Below are 26,978 nucleotides of genomic sequence, written 5' to 3'. Positions count from 1 at the left end.
CTGCCTAGCGGATCAATGGCCAAGTCAAGAACATCTGGGGTGAAGGAAGCATGAAAGGCAATAGAGACCCCCTTAGACTTTGCAGAGGGGTTAGTGCTGTGAAACCATGTAGAATAGTGCTTGCGGAGGAGGCAGCATCAGATCTAAAAAGTGTTTTTCTTGAAGGAGGAGGATTTGAGTGGGGAGTTTGTGAAAATGATATATTTGCCTCATTTTCTCAGGGGTGTTAAAACCTCTGCAATTTAGAGAGGAAACCAGCAGGGAGATTTGCTGTCTCAAAGAGAGGGATGGGGAGATAATACAAATGGATAGAGTGGCCTCTAGTGGTGACAATAGAGAATAGGAAGAGAGGGTAAAGGAGAAAGACAGAAAGAAATGAAGGTAAAAAACCAAGGCCTCAACGGCCAACCTAAGCATTTTGTAATCAACATGTCAGCTAAGACCACTATGGGCGCTAAAACCCTAATGTGGGGATCATGGTCAGCGCACAGAGGGGTCCACACACACACACACACCAGGTAACAATAGAGAATTTTTCATAGGCAAATTGCAGCTCAAAAAAAGTCTAGCAACTTACAATTAAACAATATTGATACACAGGGCCCATAACCAATGCCACATATACACATATCTATGTAATGCGATTTGGGGGGGGGGGGCTGTAGCTGGGAAAGAAAAAGCAGCATCTAACAAGGTATAGTCCCAACATAACCATGAACAAAGGTGAATTTATAGGTCTGAAACCTGAAACAAAAAAAATAAAAAAATATTGGTCAAGGAGCATGACTTGATGTCTCATCCAGCAGATGATTTAGAGGCTTCAGATCTGGAACCTTTTTTCTTCTTGGATCGCTGTTGCCAGCCTGTGGTGACAGAAAGGCCCAGGGTCGCAGCATGTAATGGCCATTCAGGGATAGCGATTTGCGGAAGTTCAGGAGATCTCCCAGAGTGCAGAGTGTTGCAGATTTTCCGGCATGTGATGAAAAAAGATGAAATGGGAATCCCCAGCAGTATTTAATTTGCTTAGCTTGCAGGGTGCTGGTAAGTGGCTTCAGAGCCCGGTGCATGTCCAGGGTCAGCTTGGAGAGGTCTGGGAGCAGCGCGACCTGAGTGCCATTGATATCAACGGCGTCTTGCGTGCGGGCAGCCTGCATGATGTCGGCTTTATTAGCGTAAAAGTGCACCCTACAGATGACATCTCTGGGGTATTCCGGGTTCAGATTTTTAGGGCCAAAGGCCCTACAGATGCAATCAAGTTCCAAGGGAGAGTCCTTAGGTTTTTGGAGCAGTTCACTTAACATGGTGGTAGTAGCTGAGGCGAAATCCTTAGTTTCCACGGATTCCGGGAGGCCGCGTATGCGTATGTTGTTGCGTCTAGCCCTATTTTCCTGGTCATCCTCATGATATATATCAGTTGTTGAATTTGCGAGGTATGTTCATGCAGAATAGCCTCGTGTGAGTTTAGTGTAGAGATCGTGTCCTCCACTGTGTGCTCGACTTCTTCCAGTCTGTTAATGACATCCCTGCGCAATTCTGATATTTCCTGTTTGTATGAGTGCTCAAGCCGCTTGACATAGGCCTAAAAATCGTGCCTGGTTGGCAAGGCCTTAATATAAGCTTCCATGCCCCAGCTAGCATAGGAGCGCTGTGAGTCAGAAGGGCAGCTTGAGCCGCACTCTGACTCTGGAGGGGATCAGGTGCGCTGTCTGGTTCTCATGTGAGATGAGTGCTGCGAGGCTGAGTGGCCACATAGGAGCAAGAGGAACGGGACAGTGCCATCTTGGATGAGGGGGGCCGCTCTGACTCGACCCTAAACGGGTGAAAAAATGTCCGATCTCCCCTTCCTTATGCTGATCGGGGGTCTTGTGGCCCTCTCCCCCACCTTTTCTCCACATTACCGATCTGCAGGGCTATTGTAGGGGTGTCAGGAGCTGGTGAATGCCTGGTGTGTGCAGGAGCCGAGGAAGGAAACGTCCCATTTCTCCATGCGCTTGGCCACGCCCCTACTTCCCTTCACCTTAAAGATTTCAGTTTGTTGTTCAACTGAGTTGTACAGTTTATAGGTCACATTAAAGGTGGAAATATTTCTGAAATCATTCATCTTTGTCTCATTTTTTTTACATCACAGAATCCTGACGTTTTTTTTAAATACTCTTTATTACAGATTTTTCTTACATGTAAAATACAAAAATACAATAACTGTTTCATTAATTCCAAATACAATTGCAATTCTTATACATCTTTTACCATTCCATTCTTATATCTAAAAAGTACTTTTTATAGCAAGGAAACAAATAGTAGAAAGATGGATACAGCCTACACCCCCCTTGGTTAGCCAATTGGTTAAAGTCGTTAATCAGATTATACCAACGAAAGAATAATGTACGAACAGAGGAAATGAGCAAAAATACCATCAAATATGGGGAATGTGGGATAAATCTTACTTGTCTCTGGATACAAGGGAGGGGTAGAAAGGAACACAACTTGAAATGAGGGAAAGAAATATGATATACAAAAGGAAGAGGTAGTACAGGGGTGTGGGGACATTTTATATCCACTGCAACTCCTATTTTAAATTGTTTAACGTTCCGAATAACATAGGACAACTTAAAAAATAAAAATGTCTGTTTAAAGTGGTTGTAAAGGCAGAAGTTTTTTTGTTTTGTTTAATCCTAATGCCACTGGCGCCCGCTGCTGTCAAAGTCAGTCAGAGAGCCAATGAGGGAAGAGGGGGCAGGGCCAAGCCACGGCTCCATGTCCAAACAGACATACAGAGCAGCGGCTCGGGTGCCATCATAACAAGCTGTTTGCTATGTGATCACTAGGCAGAAGGGAGGGGCCAGGAGCGCCGACGAGGGACCTGAGAAGAGGAGGATCTAGCCTACTCTGTGCGAAACCACAGAGCAGGTAAGTATGACTTTTTTTTTTTTTTTTAAATAACAAACAAGACTTTAATATCACTAACTTTTAACCACCTCAATAAAGTGCACTTACACCCCCCTTCCTGCCCAGACCAATTTTCAGCTTTCAGCGCTCTCACAGTTTGAATGACAAATACTCAGTCATGCAACACTGTACCCATATGAAACTTGCGTTCTTTTTTTCACACAAATAGAGCTTTCTTTTGGTGGTATTTAATCACTAGTGAGTTTTTATTTTTTTGTGCTATAAATAAAAAAAGACCGTAAATTTTGTGAAAAAAATAACCGTCATTAAATTTTGCTAATTAAGTGTTCTTGCATAGCAAGACCACTTACTGTTATCTCACATATATATTATTATTAGTGGGACTGCTTTAGCAGTCCCACTATTGTTATTCGATTTTATTTTTAATAATTTTAATAATTTTATTCCGTACGTTTTTTGGTTATGCGTAACTTCTGCATACTTTCAGCTATTAAAACCATTCAACTATTAAAATGTTCGTCTCTTTTAGCTGATGTGTGCTCTTTTTCAACTTTTTTTCTACCATTTATACTTTTTAAAATATTAAGCTTTTTAACACTTTTTTTTAACATTGAAGTCAATGGGAGCATGCTTGAAATCCTTAAATTCTTCTTCCGCTCCCAAAAGTTTCAGCTCCTTCATACTTTCACCTAGAGACACCAAACAAACTTTAAAATGTTCACAAAATATTCAGCTATCTGGCTATATCTTTTCATTTTGATAACTTTTACAGTTTTTGAGAAAAAGCTTTTTGTTTAGAGGTCATTTCAGGAAATTTTAGCCATTAATCAGAGTGTACTGTGTTTGTTTTGTTGCCATGGTTACCAAAGCTTCTGTTATACACAGGGGGGAGGTGGCTGGAGCATCTCAGCTCTGATTACAGAGCCCGGGGGAGGGGACAGACACACCATGTACTGATTTATAATAGAGGAATATGATGGGGCAGTTTTGATGGGGCAATTCTGATGGTGGCAATATGATGGGGCAGTTTTATTGGTGGCAATTATGTTGGGTCAGTTTTGATGGGGGCAGTTTTGATGGTGGCAATATGATGGGGGCAGTTTTGATGGGGCAATTCTGATGGGGCAGTTTTGATGGTGGCAATATGACGGGGCAGTTTTGATGGGGCAATTCTGATGGGGCAGTTTTGATGGTGGCAATATGATGGTGGCAATATGATGGTGGCAATATGATGGGGAAGTTTTGATGGGGCAGTTTTGATGGGGCAATTCTGATGGGGCAATTCTGATGGGGCAATTCTGATGGGGGCAATATGATGGGGGCAATATGATGGGGCAGTTTTGATGGGGCAATTCTGATGGGGCAGTTTTGAGGGGGCAGTTTTGATGGGGGCAGTTTTGATGGGGGCAATATGATGGGGCAGTTCTGATGGGGCAGTTTTGATGGGGACAATTTTGATGGGGCAGTTTTGATGGGGACAATTTTGATGGGGCAATTCTAATGGGGCAGTTTTGATGGCAATATGATGGGGGCAGTTTTGATGGTGGCAATATGATGGGGCAGTTTTGATGGTGGTAATATGATGGGGCAATTCTGATGGGGCAGTTTTGATGGTGGCAATATGATGGGGCAGTTTTAATGGGGACAATTTTGATGGAGCAATTCTGATGGGGCAGTTTTGATGGCGGCCGTTTTAGCAATTTAGCTATTCAGCATTCCCACGCATTTTCCCCAGGAAATGCATTTTCTAGTTCTTATTATAGCCAAATTTACAACCCTAACTCCTCCCACAGTTTTTACACTACATAGACAAGTAATATACCGAAACGTGCGGATTGTTCCTGATTGGTGTGCTATTACTTTGTGGAACGTTTCACCAAATGGTTCACAAAATATTGTCGTTTTTGCGGCAAAATTGGTCCCATAGGAATGAATGGGAAAATGTTCAAAACTAGAGTGGGAGGTGACAAAAGCTAAAAAATCAGAACATGATTTCTAAACTGCTGCCACTCCCTCATTTTCAAGCCCACCTACACAAATCTTATATCAAAATGTTCAGCTATCCCTGCTGCCACTAAACATGTCCACGGCTAAGCCATAGTCCTGATAGTTTTCACAATATGACCATTTGTTTGTAACTCACGCCATCCATTGACATTCATTGAAACTACACTCTAGCCACTTCAAATTTGAAGGGCAATATCTAAACTGCGACCGTGCCTCCATTTTTAATATTTCAGAGACATACTATACATCAAAATCTAGGTCTGGGTCTTGTGATTCTCACAATATAAAGCTCTTCGCTGTAGGATTTATAGTTTTTAAAATACGATCATTTGAAGTACTGCAGTTATTACAGCTATCATGATCCTGTGTATTGAGCAGTGGTTATGAAGTTATGCTTCATACAGGGCATGAGCGTTGCTAGGAAACAGTGGTTGTAAACACAAGATGCTGAGACCCCCCAAATACATGTGGTCATACCTTCATCTGCTAGGCTTGATAATGCTTGTAGACTACTGGTGGAGGCAAGATTGGTGTGCTATGACTTTGTGGAACGTTTTGCCGAATGGTTCACGAAATATCGTAATTTTTGCGGCGAAATTGGTCCCATAGGAATGAATGGGGAAATGTTCAAAACTAGAGTGGGAGGTGACAAAAGCTGACAACCCCATAATCAGCCAAAACATTATGACCACCCCATGATCAGCCAAAACATTATGACCGACCCATGAAAAAAATAAATTATTTTTGAAAAAAAAAAAAAAAAAATCATTTTTGAAAAAAAAAAAAAAAAAAATTTTTGAAAAAAAAAAAAATCATTTTTGAAAAAAAAAAAAATCATTTTTGAAAAAAAAAAAATCATTTTTGAAAAAAATGTTCAGCTCTTTCAGCTAATGATGGGACTTCAACTTTTTTACTACTATTTATACTTTTTAAAATATTAAGCTTTTTAACACTTTTCACAGTAACTCCAGCCACTCCAACCACACAACAGTTACTCAAGCCACTCCACCCAGTTACTCCACCCACTACAGTTGTAGAGGCAAGAGCACTTTTCACAATTTCCCCAGAAATTGTAGCTTTTCTAGTTAGTAATTTTTCTTTATAAATTTGGGCCAAAATGTATACTGCTACATCTCTTTGGTAAAAATAACCCAAATCAGTGTATATTATTTGGTCTTTGTGAAAGTTATAGAGTCTACAAACTATGGTAATGAAATATGAGTGGTGTATCCGCGCAACGGAACAGAAAATTAAAAAAGTGGAGAAAATGGAAAAAAATGGAAACAATGGAAGAAATCGCATAAAGGACTGCTGCCTCCACAGATGTGATTTCCACCTAGGTGGAAAAAACAGAAGGTAAGTGAAGGCTTAGTGTGTGGGTGTGGCGCAGTCCTAATTCATAGAAATACTTGGTAAATTGTGTGTAGCCAAATCCCATATGTAAAGTCGCATAAACCAAAATTGCAAATAAAAAATTCAACGAAAATAAAACCAAATATAAAACAGCAAAGTGACCCCCTTTGGAGTGTGTAGGTGTAACGTTGTCCTAGTTTAAAAAATACTTTGTAAATCGTGTGTAGCCAGATCCCACATGTAAAATCGCATGTAAATTATAAACAAAATCGCATATAGCAAATATAACGGCTAGTGTTGGCCCCCTTTGAATTGGGGGAGGGGGAAGGGGAACAGGGGATGAAATAAAAAAATGACTTTAGCCAAAGCTATTCCATCCGCATAAAAACCCCATATAATGATTGACAAACATAACATTGCTGAATAATTACATAGGTTAAATCGTGACTAGTGCTCAGTGCAGTTTAAGTGAAAAACTTGACATCTTTATAAAACAAGGCAGGTATTTGTATTAATCTTGGTGACCAGGTTCTCGTGTCTTGTGATCATGCGGACACTCACCAGCTTCTTTAACCCCTGCGGGGGTAATGCGCAGTCACAGTGTATGCCACACTGTGACTGCGCATTACCCCCGCAGGGGTTAAAGAAGCTGCCTAAAACGTCACCGTCACCCAGAAACAGCCTGTGGATTGCCGCACAGTGGCATACACTGTGACTGCGCATTACCCCCGCAGGGGTTAAAGAAGCTGGTGAGTGTCCGCATGATCACAAGACACGATCACCTGGTCACCAAGATTAATACAAATACCTGCCTTGTTTTACAAAGATGTCAAGTTTTTCACTTAAGTTGCACTGAGCACTAGTCACGATTTAACCTATGTAATTATTCAGCAATGTTATGTTTGTCAAAGACTTTTAAATCAATCATTATATGGGGTTTTTATGCGGATGGAATAGCTTTGGCTAAAGTCATTTTTTGATTTCATCCCCTGTTCCCCTTCCCCCTCCCCCAATTCAAAGGGGGGCAACCTAGCCGTTATATTTGCTATATGCGATTTTGTTTATATTTTGTTTATAATTTACATGCGGGATCTGGCTACACACGATTTACAAAGTATTTTTTAAACTAGGACAACGTTACACTTACACACTCCAAAGGGGGTCACTTTGCTGTTTTATGTTTGGTTTTATTTTCGTTGAATTTTTTATTTGCAATTTTGGTTTATATTTTATATGCGACTTTACATATGGGATTTGGCTACACACAATTTACCAAGTATTTCTATGAATTAGGACAGCGCCACACCCACACACTAACCCTTCACTTACCTTCTGTTTTTTCCACCTTGGTGGAAATCACATTTGTGGAGGCAGCAGTCCTTTATGCGATTTCTTCCATTGTTTCCATTTTTTTTCATTTTCTCCACTAGGACAACGTTACACCTACACACTCCAAAGGGGGTCACTTTGCTGTTTTATGTTTGGTTTTATTTTCGTTGAATTTTTTATTTCCAATTTTGGTTTATGCGACTTTACATATGGGATTTGGCTACACACAATTTACCAAGTATTTCTATAAATTAGGACAGCGCCACACCCACACACTAACCCTTCACTCTACAAACTATGGTGCCAATCACTGAAAATTGATCACATCTGATCAGGCCTTCAGTACATCAGGTGAATCTCATTTCTTGAGACACTAACAAGTCAGGAAAGTACAAATACCCCCCAAATGACCCCTTTTTAGAAAGTAGACATTCCAGTAGCAGGTGAGTTTTTTTTAAGTTGTCATTCTTTCCCACAATTCTTTGCAAAATTAAGATTTTTTTTTTTTTTTTTTTACAAAATTGTCATATTATCAGGTTATTTCTCACACGCGGCATATGCATACAACAAATTACACCCCAAAATACATTCTGCTACTCTTCCTGAGTATGGCGATACCACATGTGTGGGACACTTACACAGCCTGGCCACATACAAAAGGACCAACATTGAAGTAGCACCTTCAGGCGTTCTACAAGCATAAATGTCATTTTCAACCACCTATTACATTTTGAAGGCCCTGGAGCACCAGAACAATGGAATTGCCCACAAAATGACCCCATTTTGGAAAGCAAACACCCCAACGTATAATCTATGAGGCATAGCGCCATTTTCACAAAAAATACACTAAAATCATTAATATTGCACATAGACACAACGTAACTTACAAAATGTCTGCTAAATTAGTACTAAAGCCTTGTTCACATGGCATACTAAAGTGTACACCCATAGGGGGCCATGTTTACCCGCACAGGGATGCACAGGTGTTCCATGTATCCCCGTACAGGCATAGCTGCTGTTCCCAATCTGACATCCGGGTACATGACCCCGAACGCAGACAGTGTGAGCTGAGAGGCATGCATGCAGACCTACATGGATCTAAAATTGTGAGCAGTGGCTCTGTTCATGCAGTTGCTACATCCCAAATGACATCAATGGGACTGTCTGCACAGAGATGCATGGAACACTCGTGCAGCCCTGTAAAGGTATGCTGTGTATGCCCTGTGTGAGAACAAGGCCTTAGGCCCTTTTCACACAAGCACACCGATCGGGTCTGCCTGTCCGTTTTTCAGGCGGGCCCAACCGAACCACCCATTGTTCTCTATGGAGAGACCGATGTAAATGGATATGTGTTCATTTACACACGCCTGCATCTAGATTCCATTTCCCATCCATCTAGCAGATCGGATGGCATCCGATGGAAATGGAAAGGTGGTCCGTTTCCATCTGACCGTCCCATAGAGACCTGAGAGCTGTGTCCGTGTCTGCTCTGTATCAGCGGAGCGAACACGGACCTGTCATCCACCTGCTCAGCAGGGATCAGCAGGCGGATCTGCTTTTTCAGAGTCTGCTCCATGTGAAAGGGGTCTTACCAGGAGCGGCTGGTCCATTAGGGGTGCTGTGGCGCAGCTCCGCTGCAGGGCACCAGACTCATACGTTTGTACGAGTTTTTTTTTTCAAGCCACATGATTAGAGCCTGAGGCTTTAATTGGCTTGAAAAAAGGTTGGGCTTGGGTGCATAGCATTGCACCCCAAACCCACCCACTTGTGAGTTATGACAATAGCGAATATTCGCTATCATCTTCTCCTCCTGGCCAATCAGGACGGATCGGGTTGGCCAGGAGGAGAAGCTGAGGTATCCGTGGAGGGGCGAGTGGGGGGACCGTCCCCGTGGAGGTGTGAGTGTGGGCGGACCTGGGGGGGGGTCTTTTTTTTTATTGACTTTTTACAATTGCTTTTTTACAGTCATTTAATTTTTTTTTTTTTGGTGAGATATCTTAGGTCTAAGCAGATCCCCATAACTCTTTTTTTGAGACAGAGAAAGGGACTGAAGATAGTCCCTTTCACTGTATCACTTTACTTGAATTAATGAGAATCTGTATAGAGATTCCCATTCATTCAGAAAATGACAGTCTGATATATTGTAACCGCGAGTGTTAAAATGTATCAGCTGTCAGTGGGCATATGGCAGCGATCAGTAGTGATCGCTACATGTGCCCTCTCTTCTACTGTGGGGATCTTGGTAAACACGTTTACTAAAGCCCCCCAAGCCCCAACTTCACCTCCACCCGCACCGCTCCCTCCCCCCGCGATCCCCAGCCTGACAGATCGCGGAGATCTGTGCAGGGAAAAGATGCAGGCAAGGGAAGGAGAAAGCTTCTAGTCCTCTGCTGCTGGCCACGTTTTTAGAAAAAAAAAAAAAAAAAAACACAAATCTTTTGGGATATAGAGTAAAAATAAATATCAATAAATCATTTTAAATTGTCAAACAAATATATACTGTATTTAATTTGCGTATAACACACTTTTCCCCCCTGAGAATAGAGGGTAAACTATGCCTGCATGTTATACGCCAATATATATATTTTTTTTACCAACCGGGGGGGGGGGGGGGGGTTCTCAATTTTAGAGTATGCTGACAATGCTGTCCCAGGAGACTGGGGGTCTCCTGGGAGTGCAGGGGGGCAGGGCGCCTGTGTGACGGGCAGGGCGTCCGTGGGCCGGGCAGGGGGCTGTGGAAAGTTTTTTCCTGAAAATTCCCTCTTAACGTTAGGGTGCGTGTTATACGCAGATAAATATGGGTATTTGAAATAAAATCTTTAGTATTTTTTTTGCAATAACATGGTGTGGGTGGAATTCTGCCAGTCAGAGGCTGTGTCACGCCCCTCCAGCTTGTCTCTGAATAGGAGGGAGGTGAAGCCTCCATCAATCTCCATGTAATATCCTGTCGCCATTGTGTTTAGCTGGTTAGTGGACATGGTGGAGGGAGTGGGTTGTCATTTACCACTGTGTATACGCCCACATGTTTGACTCTATAGACACATGGGCTGCTCAGATGTGATAGCGTGGAAATGCTCAGCATAGAAACTCAATGAAAACAGACTGTGCAGAGCTGCCAACACTGCTCTGCACAATCCCTAACTGAATTGAGAATGTGGAGATAAAGGGGAGCAGAATCAACCAGATTTTTTTGCAGGATATAGAAAACGGATCCCATAGTGATCGAGTATGAAAAGCATGCAATACAGCATTTTTTTTATGATGTGGCTTTAGCGACACTTTTAAAGTTTTTAATTCGATAGCATGTAGAATAGTTAGAACATCTCTCTTTAAATACCATGTCCCCACATTGAGGAGATTTCCCCTTAACTCCTGTACTTTCTGATGGCTGCCACCCAAACAAGAAATAAGCAATCTCCTCCGGGACACAGCATTGGAAAGAAAAAAATAAAAAAAACCCACAGTTCCAACCCTTCCCAACTCAACAGAAATATTGCAAATATTGCTTTCCATTACTATCTCAATCACCTTTGTGGAGATTTCCCCTCACTTCCGTTCTGACCCGTCAAAAAATAAAATACAATTTAAAAAGTCATAAAGATTCCAAATGGGATCACAAACAACATAAACATACACACAAGCAAACAAGAATTGTACCAAAAACACAGAAAAGCTGGTGCACATAGAATATATCACTAAAGTCCTTAATTATTGTTTGAACTATCCAAAAGCAAAGTAATCACAGTCTCTGCCCTAGGGAAATTTTTCAATGGCTTTTCATTTTTAATGTAATAGAATTTTGTATTTATGGATGTATAAAGAATAGGGTTTAAGAATATGTATATACATTTAAATTGTGTTTTCAACTATTTCTCTATGTTCTTCTTCTTTTATGATTGTAATTCTGATGCATCATTTGAGAACCATTAGGATGATACAGTATATACAGGTATTCTCTTCTCCTTTAAAGACTGAATGGTACTTTAAAGAGGAACTGCAGTCTGCTCACATAATTTGTAATAAAAACATCTTTGCCATTCTGAAGCTTCCCTCCAAAAGACTTTGCATATTATTTTATATATACAGTGATTCTGTACTTGCCAAATATGCTGCAGAAATCTCCCTCCACTGAGAATGGCTGCAATTTTAACTGTGGGCAGCTGAAGCTGCTGCCTGTTCACTTCCTGAATTTACACAGATACACAGAGGCACACCTCCAGCTCTGCAGCTCTCATTGGCAATCTTATGATTTATTCTCCTCCCTTCCTAGAAAACTCTCATAAGAGAGCTGTGCATGATGTCATAAGCCTAGGCTTTTTCCAGATAAGAAACAGGAAGTGGGCTGTATAAGGTATTTACTGGCAGAAAAAAGATGTTTTACTATACAAAGTTAAAACAACAAGGGCAGAAGATTTAATAGATGGAAAGGTGAAAAAAAATGACTGAAGCTCCGCTTTAAGATGCACCAGGTGTAACAGTTCGCAATGAGAATCTTGCCTCCTAGTCGTTCCCAATCTCTACAATTAAGCCCTGATTGGCTGAAAAGTGTCACAGGGCAGTCGCAGGGCGGGGACTGCCACTGCATTCTTTATGGCTGGTTTAAAGTGTTACTAAACCTGCAACAGTAAAATCAGTCTGTATGTGCAGTAAAGCATGCTTGTTATACTCACTGTGGAACCTAAGTGGTAATCCTACGCATTGTGTAAAAAGGATGTTTGATCCTGTCTTCTCTGATCCTCCCCTTCTTTTACTGTCCCCAATCCATCTGCTGATAGTACAGAGCCTTGGGGGCACGCTGCAGATGCTCAGTTTGGTGTCTATTGCTAGAGATTTTTTTTTTTTTTTTTTGGGAGGGTGCATGTGATTGGCATCAGCACTGTCTAGACAAAGTCAGGGGTCATGCAGCCTCATAGGACTGTCAGGGAAGAATAAAAACTCCTACAAGTATTAACGAGCCACTGATAGAAGTTATACAACTATTAAATACTGCTGATGAGAAAATGTTTTTAGCAGTTTATAGTTCCTGTGTACTGTGGGAGACCAGATACAGTGAATGCAGGGTCCTGGGTTTAGTAACACTTTAACCAATAAACGAGGACTTTTGTGATATATCAAGTTTGCAGCATATTTCCTCTGTCTCTGGCTAATAAGTGTCGACGGCTCAGTTTGCCTCTGGCACCAGGGGTTCACATGGCAATGGAGAAGAGCTGTTTGGAGTGCATATGTTTTTTAGTTTGGAGCCATCCAAACAAGATATATACTGTAAAAAAAGGAAGAAAATAACTAAAAAAGCCCCCTACTTTCTTCCTATCTCAGCGCTATGGGTTTCAAACTTTAAAAAATAATAAAGGCAAATAAGATATATGATAATTAATAATTCCCTAAAAAGGACATATAAGTCATACAGCAGCCACTTAAAAAACAAAGTCAATACTAGCATGTGATAAAACAGTGTGGTCACATGCTAAGATATATACTGTGTTTACATAAAATACTCATACATAATATTAGGGAAACTATGAATAAATATTTGTAACCCCCAATCAAAATGTATTAGTACTTATATAGAAGATAAAGAACAAAGTTGCCAACAGAAAAAAAATATGTCACAAATACGTTGTGTCTCAACCTTGCTTACTTGGATTTTTGTCCTGGTCCATGCCTTGCTCATGTGCCTCTTGCCATTCCCAGCATGTCTCACAATAGGCTCGGATCTGCTCTAAGAGGTGTAAAACCCGGATTTCTCTCCGCCCTCTCTTGTCATCAGGTTGGGAATGAATGATATTGTGAAGAGCAGCGCTAGCACGAGCTCTGGCCTCTTTACTTCCGCGGGAGTTCCCCAACAGAACGGAGTCCTTGTCATTCCCATGAAGTAATTGGATGAGAAGAGGAAGACATCCAGATTGGCGCATAGCTATGCAGCTGTCCTGGGAACTTGACATGGCTAGTAGTGTACGGGACATATCATCCTTATCATGAGTACCCAGCATAGAAAGAAGAGAATATACCATCTCCACCTGTAATGAGATATTTATATTGTAAGAATGTATATAAGGTTCCCATATTGTGTATATATAGTGAGCATGTGCGTTTGTAAAATGTACCCAGATTTACCCAGGTCTACAAGATAAGAAAACTTACAGTTCACAACCAGGCCAGATGTGGATATGACATGAATGCCACCATCTTGGCTGCTATATTGATCAGAAGATGGAGATTGTCTGCACAGTGAGACTTTACTGCTTATCAGAGGAGAAAGAAGGTAATAACTGCTCAGTTTAACTATGCAGAGGGGCATGAAGCAGATATCCACTACAAAAGTTAAATGATTACCAGTTATTTCTCTACTTTCTGAGAATAAAAAGGCAATTAGAAAAAATAAAATAAAAACACAACTATCAAACTCCCCTACAGTACATCACTCTGCAAAACACTAGGTAAAATAAATCTGTCTTTTTCAGGGCAGGTTCTTCGTTATACATTTGCAGTCTTTTTTAGCCTGGAACTTAAGATGCAGAGACAGGAAGACACCAGTGAGCAAACTAGTCATTTTCAGTTTATTTTGAGACATGTAACAGAAGAATGGATTGGAAGAGTATGCAACAAGAAGACAATGCTATGGGGTTGATTTACTAAGTGCCGGTTCACATAGGGGCGACTTGTCAGGCGACCTAGTCGCCTGACAAGTCGCCTCCCGTTCTGTGCTACGGAACCGTTCTAATAGGAGCGACGCAAGTCGCTCCGACTTAGAAAAAGGTTCCTGTACTACTTTGGGGGCGACTTGGGGCGACTTACATAGACTTCTGTACAGAAGTCGTTTTGCAAGTCGCCTCGGAAGTCGTTTGCAGGTCGCCTCGCTGAGGCGACCTGCAAGTCGTGCCGCCCCTGTGTGAACCGGCACTAAAACTGTAGAGTGCAAAATCCGGTGCAGCTGGGCATAGAAAGTAATCAGTGTCCATTTCCTTTTTTTTTGTCAAAGCTTAATTGAACAAGCTGAAGTTAGAAATAGATTAGCTACCATGCACATCTGCACTCTACAGTTTTAGAAAATCAACCCCAATAGGACATACAAACATCTTACTCTGAATAAGGGTGGATAATAAATGCTTCAAATGCATAAAATTCTTTTGGGAATTTCTGCAGAATTTGTGACACATAGCTGTACACAGCAGCAACACCTTTGCTCTAACTGCTCCCTACATAGCTCATATCTCTAAAGGCTCAATTCAAAAGGGTGCATAACGTGCTTTATTTAGCCAGTCCTGTAAACGGTGGTGTTACCACTACTAGTGCTATTTAACAGCTGCTATGACAAAATCAATGAAAAAGACAATTCACAAAGATTACCACCTAGGTTATCACACTTTAAACTAAAGGCAGCCATAGACGGGTCAAAATATGGCCGGTTTAGCAGGAAATGGCTGAATTTCAATCCATGTATGGCCAGTCTGGTTGTACTGAATTGGATCCATCGACTTCAGAACAGCCTGTCAATTTTTTTCATTCAATCACTGACAGCAGATATAGCCGCAAGCCGTGATCGTTGTATTCTGATAGCGGGGAAACCTGCTGTCAGAATACTATGGCTCCACAGGGGGGATTCCTCTGTCAGCACTGAATGTGTTCATGGGGGAATTGAGCAATTTTCTTTCCTTCAACTTGTGGTTGAAGGAAAGAAAATTCATTAATTTATGGCTTGCCTAACATTATTTTCTGGCAGGTGACAACATTTTTTTTTTAAAGGTGTCTATTGAGAACAGAAAAAGGTGTCCTTTAAGATAATGATAAAGTAATACGTTGTGATATCAAAAAAATTCTCAAATAGGTAAATAAGTTTTAATGCAGAAAAATTATCACACGCGATATTTATGATTGTGAACTGGACATTTTTAGGACCATCATCAAATTAGTTCTAAAGGCTTAATTTTCTTATTTTTTTTTACATTAATGCAGCTTCTGTATTAAAAGAGAAGTGCGGGAGTCAAAAAAAATAAAAAAATAAACAAACATACTAACCTGGAGGGCTGCAGCTTCAATCTGGTTCTTTAGCTGTATGACATGTTGATTAATTTAAAAAAATAAAAGTTTAAAATCACTTTAAATAATCCATCTTGGAGAACGGAACCCAACGTACCAAAGTAGCTACATGTAAAATATTCAACAAAAGCAGGGTGGGGCAAATGCCACAAGCTTGACAGCTGAGCACATATAAAGTTAACAATGCTATCCAGCTTTCTTAGGTCTTTTCTGTACTGTGTATAGATAAAAAAAAAAAAAGTCTGCATTGTTAGTCAGTATTTTAGCATGCGTACGCCACCATCCCTTACAAAAACAGCTAGAATAATTTTTACGTATGTGTACGTAGTGCAGGTTCTTACATTAGTACAGTGTGCAAGTACCCTTAATCTCTTGCTCATTAGAAGGGTATGCTGCTTCCGGAAAAAATAAAGTATATTTACCTTGGTACCCAGATGACTAGTCAGTCTTCGTGGAACGGAATAGCTACTGTTAGAGCTCATAACACTGGCAGTATCATGATCCACTCGAGGAGTTGTTCCCTATAAACATACAGAAAAAAGAGAACGTGACTAGGATGCATTTTCTAAAGCATTAATATACTCAAGACTTATGATCTTACCAGAAGCACCACTGAACAAACCAAATGTACCCCTGTACTGTGTTAACCAATTACATGAACTTCTCTACAATCAATGAAATGTACAACTCAACTGCAGTGACCAAGGAGAAGCTTCTCTTCAGCATAATAGTTACCAAAAAGCCACTCCTGTCCACAGAATGCACTAGTCCAATGAAATGAAACTGTGAATGAATGACGTGGATGTGTAGGTGAAGCCCCGTATGGCCACAATGTTTGAAAATTGTGACAGTGGGTTTGGGAAGAAGATCCCCTACCTGCTGTCATAGAGCAGGGAGCTCTGGTAGCAGGAAGTGAGTGAATAGGAGCATGCTGCCTGTTGCACCCTAAACAAACTCCTAAAGGTGAAGTTATCCTTTAAGGATGTTTTTTCCCTCCCATTTGCTCCAGGGGAGGGCAAAGCAACTTAAAAAAATGCACCCAAGGTCACATTTTGCATATGCGTTTACACAAAAGCATCAAGCGTTTGGGTGTTTTATTCCATTGGCCAGATTATTCATTTATTATAAACTGCAATATATTACATAATTTTGTTTTGGGGCTTGATACCACTTTATGCTGGCCATACACAGATTGGCAGCAGCCGCTGATTGAGAGTGTGGCCAGTCCACATACACAAGTCGCTCTGACTTTAGAAAAGGTTCCTGAACTACTTGGTCTGACTTGGGTGTGATTTCAGCCCTTGTACAGGCTCCTAAATAGCATCCACGTTGGATCAGGTCGGAAGGAAGTCGCAGGGCAAAATCGTACGAGTTTACCGTCGCAGCAGTGTGAACCCGAGCCTAAAATAGAAATGAAAGGCCAAAAAAGTGTGTGTGCGTTTTATGTATGTATGTATGTATGTATGTATGTATGTATGTATGTATGTATGTATGTATGTATATATATATATATACACACACACACACACACATATACACATATATACACACACACATACTAAATACCTTTTTTTTTTTTTTTTTTATAAGTGACCACATTTCCTCTGTTCTCAGCTGCATAAGAGCTGGGGGAGGAGAAGCAACAGCACACAGATTTTCCCAGTGAATGGCTGTGCAGGGGGTCTGTATCAGGACAAGGCTGATAATTGGATGAGAGCAGCTAAAGAACTGACCATGATGTGTTTTTCTGCTTAGTGTGGTCAGTTTTTAATAGGAAAGCCGAGGGACTGGCAGGAACAACAGGGATTTCACACAAAAAGAAGCAATACAAGAACAGAATCAGTTTTCATACAAGTACATGGTACAGCAGGCAGGTATCAGGAATATGAAATGTTGGGTTTACATATTCTTTTACTTTTTGCTGACTTTATTTCGGTCCCTACCATATCAGACACCAAAATGAAGTTTTGGATCCACTATTCACAGAAAATTAAGGAAAATGCTACTTGTCAGGACAACATAAAATATTTAGGACTCCGGGACACAGACACATACGACTCAATCTCAGGGGTATGAAAGGATTACAGCTCGATCCATTAAGTCACTCCGTGATTAACCTTCTGCACCCCTGCAGCACTCATAGAATAGGATATTCCCCAGATGACCCATGAAAGGCCCGAGTACCAGCCAGCAGCCATCTGGCTCCAAACATGATTCAAACAGGAGAGGAGCAAATGATATTAGAACATTACTAACAAAACAAAACAGTAACCATTACAAAGACTATCCAAATCTGTGGTGGCTTGTACAGAATCTAGATTCAAATCTATGAATTACAGAATGGTATGCACTGACACACTTAAAATTTTTACCTTATGTTTCTCAGAGTCTTTTTTTTCCCCCATTTCATCATCATAAAGAATATGTTCGAGACATTATAACATAACGTAAATGTTTAACTTATTAAGAAATAAAACTTTACATTAATGAGCTTACCGTATTTAAAATTGCAAACATGCCATACCAAACCAAAATTCACTTGTCACTGGTCTGACATCAGTATTGAATACTGGTGGATATGGGTGCTTTGCACAATCCCATGGCTTCCTGCACGGCTTTCCTTAATAAGCCTGTAATTGTAGGTTTGTAAACAGGACCACACCTTCCCAGCATCATCCTGATAATGAGCTAAGCCTGAGTGGGCCTGCACAAAGAGGGAAGGGGCTTCCTCCCATACCCCTCACAAGCCATATGGTCCTTTTCCTTTTACAGGCACACCTCCTACAAGTAGGAACACTGACGAAAGATTGATTCATTTTACTTATTTTCACCACTATGTCCATCATGTAAATATAACATCCGTTCTTTCTACAACAGTAACAGGAAGAACCCCTGTATTAATGCAATCCCTTCTTAAACTATCTGCAACATGACATCACAGCTTGATAAATGTCAACTGTTGATGTGGAACATGTTTCAGAAATGTTATAAATGCCTACATCTTGTGGCACTACAGTGTAATATATATATATATATATATATATATATATATACACACACACACACACACACACACACACACACACACACAGAGTAGTGAACACCAGCCAGTGAGCTCAAAGTGCTGATTATTCAGTGTGAAAACAGCAAAATTAATCTGTCATAAAACAGTACCACAAGCTGTAACCCCGTTTTTCCTCTAAGAGCCCATTCACACAGGGGCAACACGACTTCCAGCGCGACTTTGGGAGGCAACTTGGACACGACTTGAGTATGAATCACAGCACGACTTGGGGCAATTTACAACACAACTTGAAGTCGCCTCCAGGACAGGGAACTTTACAAGTGGCCAATCAGAGCTTATCAGCTGTGTGTGAGAAGGAGGGGGCTGGCTGTTTAGTGGAGGAAATTACTTTCTGTTTCTTTTCTGCTTCCTGTAAAGTTGCCTCAGTATGAACAGTGATCAGACTTGGAGGCAACTTCCATTGAAATCAATGGGTACAAGTTGCCTTCAAGTCGGATTGAAGTAGTACAGGGACCTTTTCTGAAGTCGGAGCGACTGCAGTAGTGTGCATTAAGACAGATCCATTCACTTACATTGATTTTTTCGTGTAGCGCGACTTGAGGCGACTAGGGGCGACTTGGGGCGACTTGAAGTCGGATCCAAAGTTGCCCCTGTGTGAATGGGCTCTTAAGGAGCCAATGCACAATTTTCACACAGGTTTCAGCCCCTTAATGTAAATTGCTAGATTCAAATCTGTAAACATTCTCTAAAGGCTCCATTCCCACTAGTGCGACTTGTCATGCAACTTTGGACACAAACTCGCATGACAAGTCGCAGCCCATTGATTTCAACGCCACCTTTTCCACTCTATGTGACTTTGAAAAGGTCCCTGCACTACTTTGTGACTTGAGTGCCAGACAGTGTAGATTCGCATGAAAGTCTCACTCAAAATTGTGCAACTTTGGAGTTGCATTAGTGGGAACGGAGCTTTAGTGGTCTATTAAGTAGAGGCGCAGAAGTGGAAAAAAAGATACATTACTGGAGTCAAATATATAAGGCCTACAATAGTTAAAGGGGTTGTGAATCCTCTTTTTTTTTTAATAAATAACAAACATGTCATACTTACCTCCACTGCGCAGTTCGTTTTGCACAGATTGGCCCCGATCTACCTCTTCTGGGGTCCTCCGGCGGCACTGGTAGCTCCTCCCCGCATCGGGTGTCCACGCTGGAGAAGCACTCTCCTTGGTGGACTCCTGTGCGGGCGCGCTCCTAAGTCCTGATTTTGCGTGTATTCACACAGAAAGCAGGGCTCGGCCACGACACCCGTGTCATTGGATTTGATTGACAGCAGCGGGAGCCAATGGCTGTGCTGCTATCAATCTATCCGATCAGGACACAAGACACCAGCTAGAGTTGGTGTGCTCGTTCCCGGCCAGAGAAAGACAGCGTTCAGGTAAGTAAAACAGGGGGTGCTGCAGCACTACAGAAGATTTTTCACCTCAATGCATAGAATGTATTAAGGTGATTTAAAGTGGTTCTAATGGCTAGACTTTTTTTTTTAACCTTAACCGCTTGCCGCCCGCGTAACATCATATGACGTTGCGGACTTTGAGTGGTGATATCTGAATGATGCCTGCAGCTACAGCCATCATTCAGATATTGTCTTTTAGAGCCGGCAATTCCCTTCACCATAAGAATGATCACAACGGCTGTTCAGCCACTTAATTGTTCTTATAGGCGGCGAGAGGGGATGCCCCCCCTCCAGTGCTTCTCGCGGCTCGCCCCTGCCATCAGCAAAATGGAGAAGGAACCGACCAGCCCTGGATGCTGACCATAGAGACTTCCGGTGGGCCAGATGGTCTCTGGATTTGAAAAAATGCTGTCACCTCGACTGGGAAGTTGAGTTTTTTCTTTTTTTTTTTCCCAGCCTAGAGGCGAGATGTGGGGACTTATTGACCCCAGATCTCACTGTAAATGACATTTTTTTTTTTAAAGCGCCCCTGTCCCTGCGAGCTCGCTCACTCACAGAAGTGAATGCATACGTAAGTCGTGCCACATATGTAAACGGCATTCAAGCCACACATGTGAAGTATTGCCGCAAACGTTGGAGTGATAGTAAAAATTCTAGCACTGGACCGCCTCTAACTCAAAACCTGTAAAAAAAAAAATTTTAACGCGCCGCCTATGGGGATTTTTAAGTACTGAAGTTTGTCGCTATTCCACGAGCGTGTGCAAATTTGAAGCATGACAGGTAAGGTATCCATTTACTCTGCGTAACATCTTTCACAATATACAAAAAAATTGGGCTAACGGCTAACTTTACTGTTTTTTTTTTTTTTTTTTTTTTAATGCATGAAAGTTTTTTTTTTTTCCAAAAAAAAAACAAAACGCATTTTTCCGTGCAAGATAAAAAGTTGCAACGACCGCCATCTTATTATCTAGGGTCTCTGCTAAAAAAACATATATAATGTTTGGGGGTTCTGCGTAATTTTCTACCAAAACAATGATTTTTACATGTAGGAGAGAAATGTCGGAATTGGCCTGGGTGGCAAGTGGTTAAAGTGGTATTAAACCCAAAAGCAAACATTATATTTCAGCTTTCTTAGATGCGATGGCTGCATTTGTTTCTTTTTTTAGGCTTTCTTCTCCTTTCATCTGCTAATCCAGCAAGGAAGTCTGTTTTTATAGCCGCTAGCAGTAATCACTGTGTTCTCCTGGTAGGGACGGTTCCCCCAGCCGGGAGAATACACGATGGAACCAGCCTGTTGGACTTTACATGCGATTATTGCCAGCGGCTATTATAGCCGCTAGCAGTAATCACTGTGTTCTCCCGGTAGGGACGGTTCCCCCCTGCCGGGAGAATACAATAGCTCCGCTGGAGGGATTACCCCATCAACACTGACTGTGTTGATGGGGGAAAAAAAAGAGATTTTCTTCACTTTTTTCCCCACAGGTTGCAGGAAAAATTTAAAAAAAAAAAAAAAATCACTCTATGGCCGGCTTAAAATGTGAGCCGGAGTTTAGCTTCAATTTGTTAGTGGTTCTAAATCTGCTAATACATTTAACACTACTCTCCCAACCCCAGACTGATAATGCTGCTGTGCCTCATATGCTCACTCCTCCAGAGTTGTGTCTCACTAATATAGGTGGTGTGTTACTGGCCAGATCATCAGGTGAAAACAGATTGGAAAAAAGCCAAAGAAAAGAAAACTGATGCAGCCACGATTACTTTCCTCTCCTTCAGATCTCTCAGGAGACTTGAAATCTGTGGGAGCCATAGGCTCTTGCTGACTCAAACTCCTGTGAGGAGGGAACGGGGGCATGGCGCTGTGTGTGTTACGGACACATCCCTGTTCAGCATCACAGCCACATGGGTGCCCCTATAGCACACGGCTTGCTAAAGGGGCATTTGAAGGATGCAGAAGTGAGGACTGCCAAAGAAGAGGTAAGTGACCGCTCTCTGCAATAACGTTGCATAGAGCAGGTAAATATAACCTCTTTTTATTTCTTAAACTTTTTAAATTTAAAACAAAATTGTTGATAATGTCACTTTAATCATCTGGTCATACAAAATTGAAAAAGTTCTTCACCTATGAAACACGTATGGCTTTGAATTGAACCTTACATTGTAGATTTAATTGTCAAGAGGTAAAGTGAACACAGTTAACTCATACAAACAAGAGCTATTTTGGTTTGCACTGTTAATCAATAAAGTTGAAGTACACAGTCCAAGCACACCTAGCTAGTATGCAAAAAAAAAAAAAAAAAAACTGCAGGGTATCACTTTTAGAAGTCATTGATTCAAAAGGGAAACAATAATGTTGTATCTAAGCATGCAGCAGTGGCAGGGTAAATGCGTTTTGTCTGGAAGTTGTCCATAGAACAAAGGCGAATGTCAGACAGTAACCTGTCATGTGGTCAGCTCAGCAATGTCTTATGTTTTATTTCCTTCATTACAAGAGCCTACACAAACCAGTTTAATGCTAATCCTCAGTTTTTCAGACACAAAAGCAGCAGTATCAAGTCTTACTCACACGGCATTCAGCTGCAATTCCTATTGAACTGACAGTACAGCACATCTTTATCCTCAGAAAGTGACATATATCACAGCTTTTGCTCCAAACAGAGAATGACAATTGCTAGGTCCAGAAGCATTACATATACTTTTAACACTGGATAGGTTTATTTAAACACACAATACTTCTTAAGCACATTTAAGCATTTCTACACATCGCAATAAAGAAAATACATAATTGCATTGACTTGCATAAATGCATTAACATAAAATACAAATCTCCTTCACCTGTCCATTTCCACTGGTGCTGCTGGTGGCAATGTCTGTGCCTCCTTGTGCATCAAGAGGCTTCTCTGCATCCCTGCTGCCAGCATCGTGCTTGCTCTGCGGTGCCCTCTGTTAACGCAAGAGTGAGCAGGAGTTACATAGAGAACCAGACAAAGCAATATTCACAACTCGTATCCTCCAGCATGCAGTGGATGCATTATCATAAATCCTCTAGATTAAGCTCTGCAACATCCTAGAGGTGATAGACCAAGAATTAGGAGTCCAGACTGCCCTCTTAGACGTGATGCTGTGATAAAAAGGATGTGTGTCAGGCTGGGGATTACAGCCTTAGAAGACAAAGGATGTGCTGTAAGACACGGGAAGCCATCCTCCACCAGCTGAGCACTAGCACAGGCATACTAAACTTGCTTTATGGAACTGTCTTTGCTGCAGTGTCACAAGACTCCATACAACTGTTCAGCACACACAGCAGTGCTAGATAATTGGCAGACACTCCAGAAAACAGACAGTAGAAATTCAATTAAGAAACACGGCTGTGGTATATTTATTTTACATCTGTCATTTTCTGGACATTTATCTAAATACCTGGAATGGTTATTTGAGTTCAAATGAAAGTGAAGGAACAATCAGATGGATAGTGTAGAAGGTCCCATGGGTAGAAAACAGTACTGCTCAAGAAAGCATGGTCCCCATTTAGGTACACATTCATTGCTGTGCCACAATGGGGGCATTCTGAGCTTTTATTTAGAATTCAGAAAAAGGAGAATTCTGATCATTACATTTGGACACTTTAGGGTCTATTTAGAGATTTCACACAAAATTCCCACATTTTTCCAATTTAATACAATTAAAAAAAATGTGTGAATCTTTTGCAAAAGCTGTGCGAATCCTGTGCGAAAACATTTATAGACTTCCATTCAGTTTACTGCTTTTTAACTATAGATGGCAGTATAAGACTGCTCACTGGGTATTGTTTTCTCAGATCACTATGGTGTTTTTTGTTTGGTAAACCAATTCTTGCTGCCAACACACAATATATTTATATTGATTTTAATATATATATATTAGACTTAAAGTGGGGTAACATAAAAAAAGGAAGTTTATTGTATAGGATCATTGTTCCTTTATTATTTTTAACCACCTCAACACTAGACACTTTCACCACTTTTCTACCCAGGCCATTTTTCAGAAAATTACTCGGGCACTGTACCCAAATTAAATTTTTATATGTTTTTTGAGACAGATAAAGCTTTATTTTGGAGTATTTAATTGCCACTGGGTTTTTTATTTTTTGCTATACAAAAAAGAAAAGGGTTTGGAAAAAAAACACAACACTATTTTTAAGTTTGTTATAAAATTTTGCAAATAATCTTTCTTAATAAATTTAGTGTGAAATTTAATTTTGCTACATTCCTTTGGTTAAAAAAATAATTCAAATCAGTGTATATTTAGTCTATGTGAAAGTTGTCTACAAACTATGGTATACAGTGCCTTGCAAAAGTATTCACCCCCCTTGGCATTTTTCGTGTTTTGTTGCCTCACAACCTGGAATTAACATGCCCACAACTTTGAAGATGTTTTTTTTTTTATTGTGAAGCAAACAACAAATAGGACAAAATAACAGAAAAAGTCAATGTGCATAACTATTCACCCCCTTAGAGTCAATACTTTGTAGAGCCACTTTTTGCGGCTATCAAGTCACTTTGGATAAGTCTCTATGAGCTTGCCACATCTTACCACTGGGATTTTTGCCAATTCCTCCTTGCAAAACTGCTCCATCTGCTTCAAGTTGGATGGTTTCCACTTGTGAACAGTAATCTAAGTCTGACCACAGATTTTCTATTGGATTAAAGCGGGAGTCGGGCGACCAATTTTTTTTTTTTTTTTTAGGTCAATGAGACACTTTGCCAATCCCAAAATAATACTCACAGATTGGGTGTAATATTTCCGCCTCTGTTTTCGTACTGAAGAATAACTTAAAAAATGTGATGCTGGCTGTTTCCATCTTGCTTGTGGGCATGTGAAGCCCACAAGCGTTGATTTCTGGGATGTGGTGAATGCTGTTCATTCACGGCTTGTTCACGCGCATGATCATTGTTTCCAAACTGAATCTTGGGAAGCCTGACACTAAGCTCCCAGGACACAGTGCGGCACCGGGGAAAGGAAATAAACATGCCTACTCCCATGCGAGGAGAGACAGGAAGTGCCACAATAAAGTACAATATAAAGGTAATTACAGCGATAAAAATGTTTTTCGTGCGGCATTTGAACATCTATGCAATTAACTGAAGGGGGTAAGATCAAGTTAAAAATTTGAGTGGAACCCCGCTTTAAACCACTCAAGTGTTGCTTTAGCAGTGTGTTTGAGGTCATTGTCCTGCTGGAAGGTGAACCCCCTTTCCTAGCCTCAAATCACACAGAGTGGTACAGGTTTTGATCAAGAATATCCCAGTATTTAGCACCATCCATCTTTCCCTCAACTCTGACCAGTTTCCCTGTCCCGACTGCTGAAAAACATTCCCGCAGCATGATGCTGCCACCAGCATGTTTCACTGTGGGGATGGTGTTCTTTGGGTGATGTGATGTGTTGGGTTTGCGCCAGACATAGCGTTTTCTTTGATGGCCAAAAAGTTCAATTTTAGTCTCGTCAGACCAGAGCACCTTTCTCCATACATTTTGGGAGTCTCCCACGTGCCTTTTCGCAAACTCGAAACGTGCCATTTTGTTTTTTGCTGAAAGTAATGGCTTTATTCTGGCCACTCTGCCATAAATCCCAACTCTATGGAGCATACGGCTTATTGTCGTACTATGTACAGATACTCCAGTCTCTGCTGTGGAACTCTGCAGCTCCTCCAGGGTTACCTTAGGTGTTTGTGCCGCCTCTCTGATTAATGCCCTCCTTGCCCGGTCCATGAGTTTTGGTGCGCGGCCATCTCTTGGCAGGTTTGCTGTTGTGTCATGTTCTTTCCGTTATGATAGCTTTGATGGTGCTCCTAGCGATCATCAAAGATTTGGATATTTTTTTATAACCTAACCCTGACCTGTACTTCTCAACAACATTGTCCCTTACTTGTTTGGAGCGTTCCTTGGTCTTCATGGCAGTGTTTGGTTAGTGATGCCTCTTACTTAGGTGTTTCAGCCTCTGGGGCCTTTCAAAAAGGTGTGTATATGTAATGACAGACATTGTGACACTTCGACTGCACACAGGTGGACATCATTTCACTAATTATGTGACTTCTGAAGGTAATTGGTTGCACCAGAGCTTTTTATGGGCTTCATAACAAAGGGGGTGAATACATACGCACATGCCAATTATTAGTTTTTTTATTTCTGAAAAATAGTTTTATGAATATATTTTTCTAATTTTACTTCACCAACTTATTGTGTTCTGATCCATCACATATAATTCAGATTAAAAAAACAATGAACTAAAAGGCTGCAATGTAACAAAATAGGTAAAAAGCCATACAATGCCAGGACAGAACAAATACTCCCCAAATTACCCTCTTTTTGGAAAGTAGACAGTCCAAGATATTCAGGAAGAGCCATGGCGAGTTTTTTTTAAGTTATTTTTTTTGGTCACAAATTTTTGGAAAATTAAAAAATATAATTTGTTTATGTCATTTTAACAAGTTATGTCTCACACACAGCATAGGCATACTTATTACACCCCCAAAACACATTCTGCTATGCCTCCAGAATATAGGGATAGCACATGTTGAGAGACTTATGCACAGCCTAGAAGCATAGAGGGCCCCAAAAGCCAAGGAGCACCTTTGGGCTTTCAAGAAGCATAAATGACGCATCTAATATTACTACCTATCACATTTTTGGAGGACCTGGAGCATCAGGATAGTGAAAACACACCAAATAACCCCATTTGGGAAGGAAAAACTTCAAGGTATTTTCTAAGAGGTATAATGAGCCTTATGAAAATGTAAATTTTTGCCATACGTTTCTAGAAAATGCAGGAAATAAAATTAAGATTTTAATTTTTTTACACAAAGTTGTCTTGTCAGCAAAATATTTTTAACACGC

General features: G+C 40.9%; 1 protein-coding gene across 5 annotated transcripts in view; it reads right to left on the bottom strand.

The window, feature by feature from the left end:
• APC (APC regulator of WNT signaling pathway) overlaps positions 1–26,978 on the bottom strand; it is a 215,289-nt gene that overhangs the window by 42,484 nt on the left and 145,827 nt on the right. For 4 of the 5 annotated variants that reach the window (XM_073624614.1, XM_073624616.1, XM_073624618.1 and 1 more), the window contains 3 exons: positions 22,941–23,048; positions 16,056–16,154; positions 13,226–13,613 (listed from right to left, as the gene is read on the bottom strand). In XM_073624614.1, the coding sequence (XP_073480715.1) occupies positions 13,226–13,613; positions 16,056–16,154; positions 22,941–23,048 (595 nt within the window). The remainder of the gene's footprint in view (positions 1–13,225; positions 13,614–16,055; positions 16,155–22,940; positions 23,049–26,978) is intronic. The other variant, XM_073624617.1, reaches the window with a different exon arrangement.

Source organism: Aquarana catesbeiana, linkage group LG01 (genome assembly GCF_042186555.1).
Source record: "Aquarana catesbeiana isolate 2022-GZ linkage group LG01, ASM4218655v1, whole genome shotgun sequence".
Lineage (NCBI taxonomy): Eukaryota > Metazoa > Chordata > Amphibia > Anura > Ranidae > Aquarana > Aquarana catesbeiana.
Note: the sequence above shows the minus strand (reverse complement) of the source record. Positions and strands in the feature narration are given on the sequence as shown.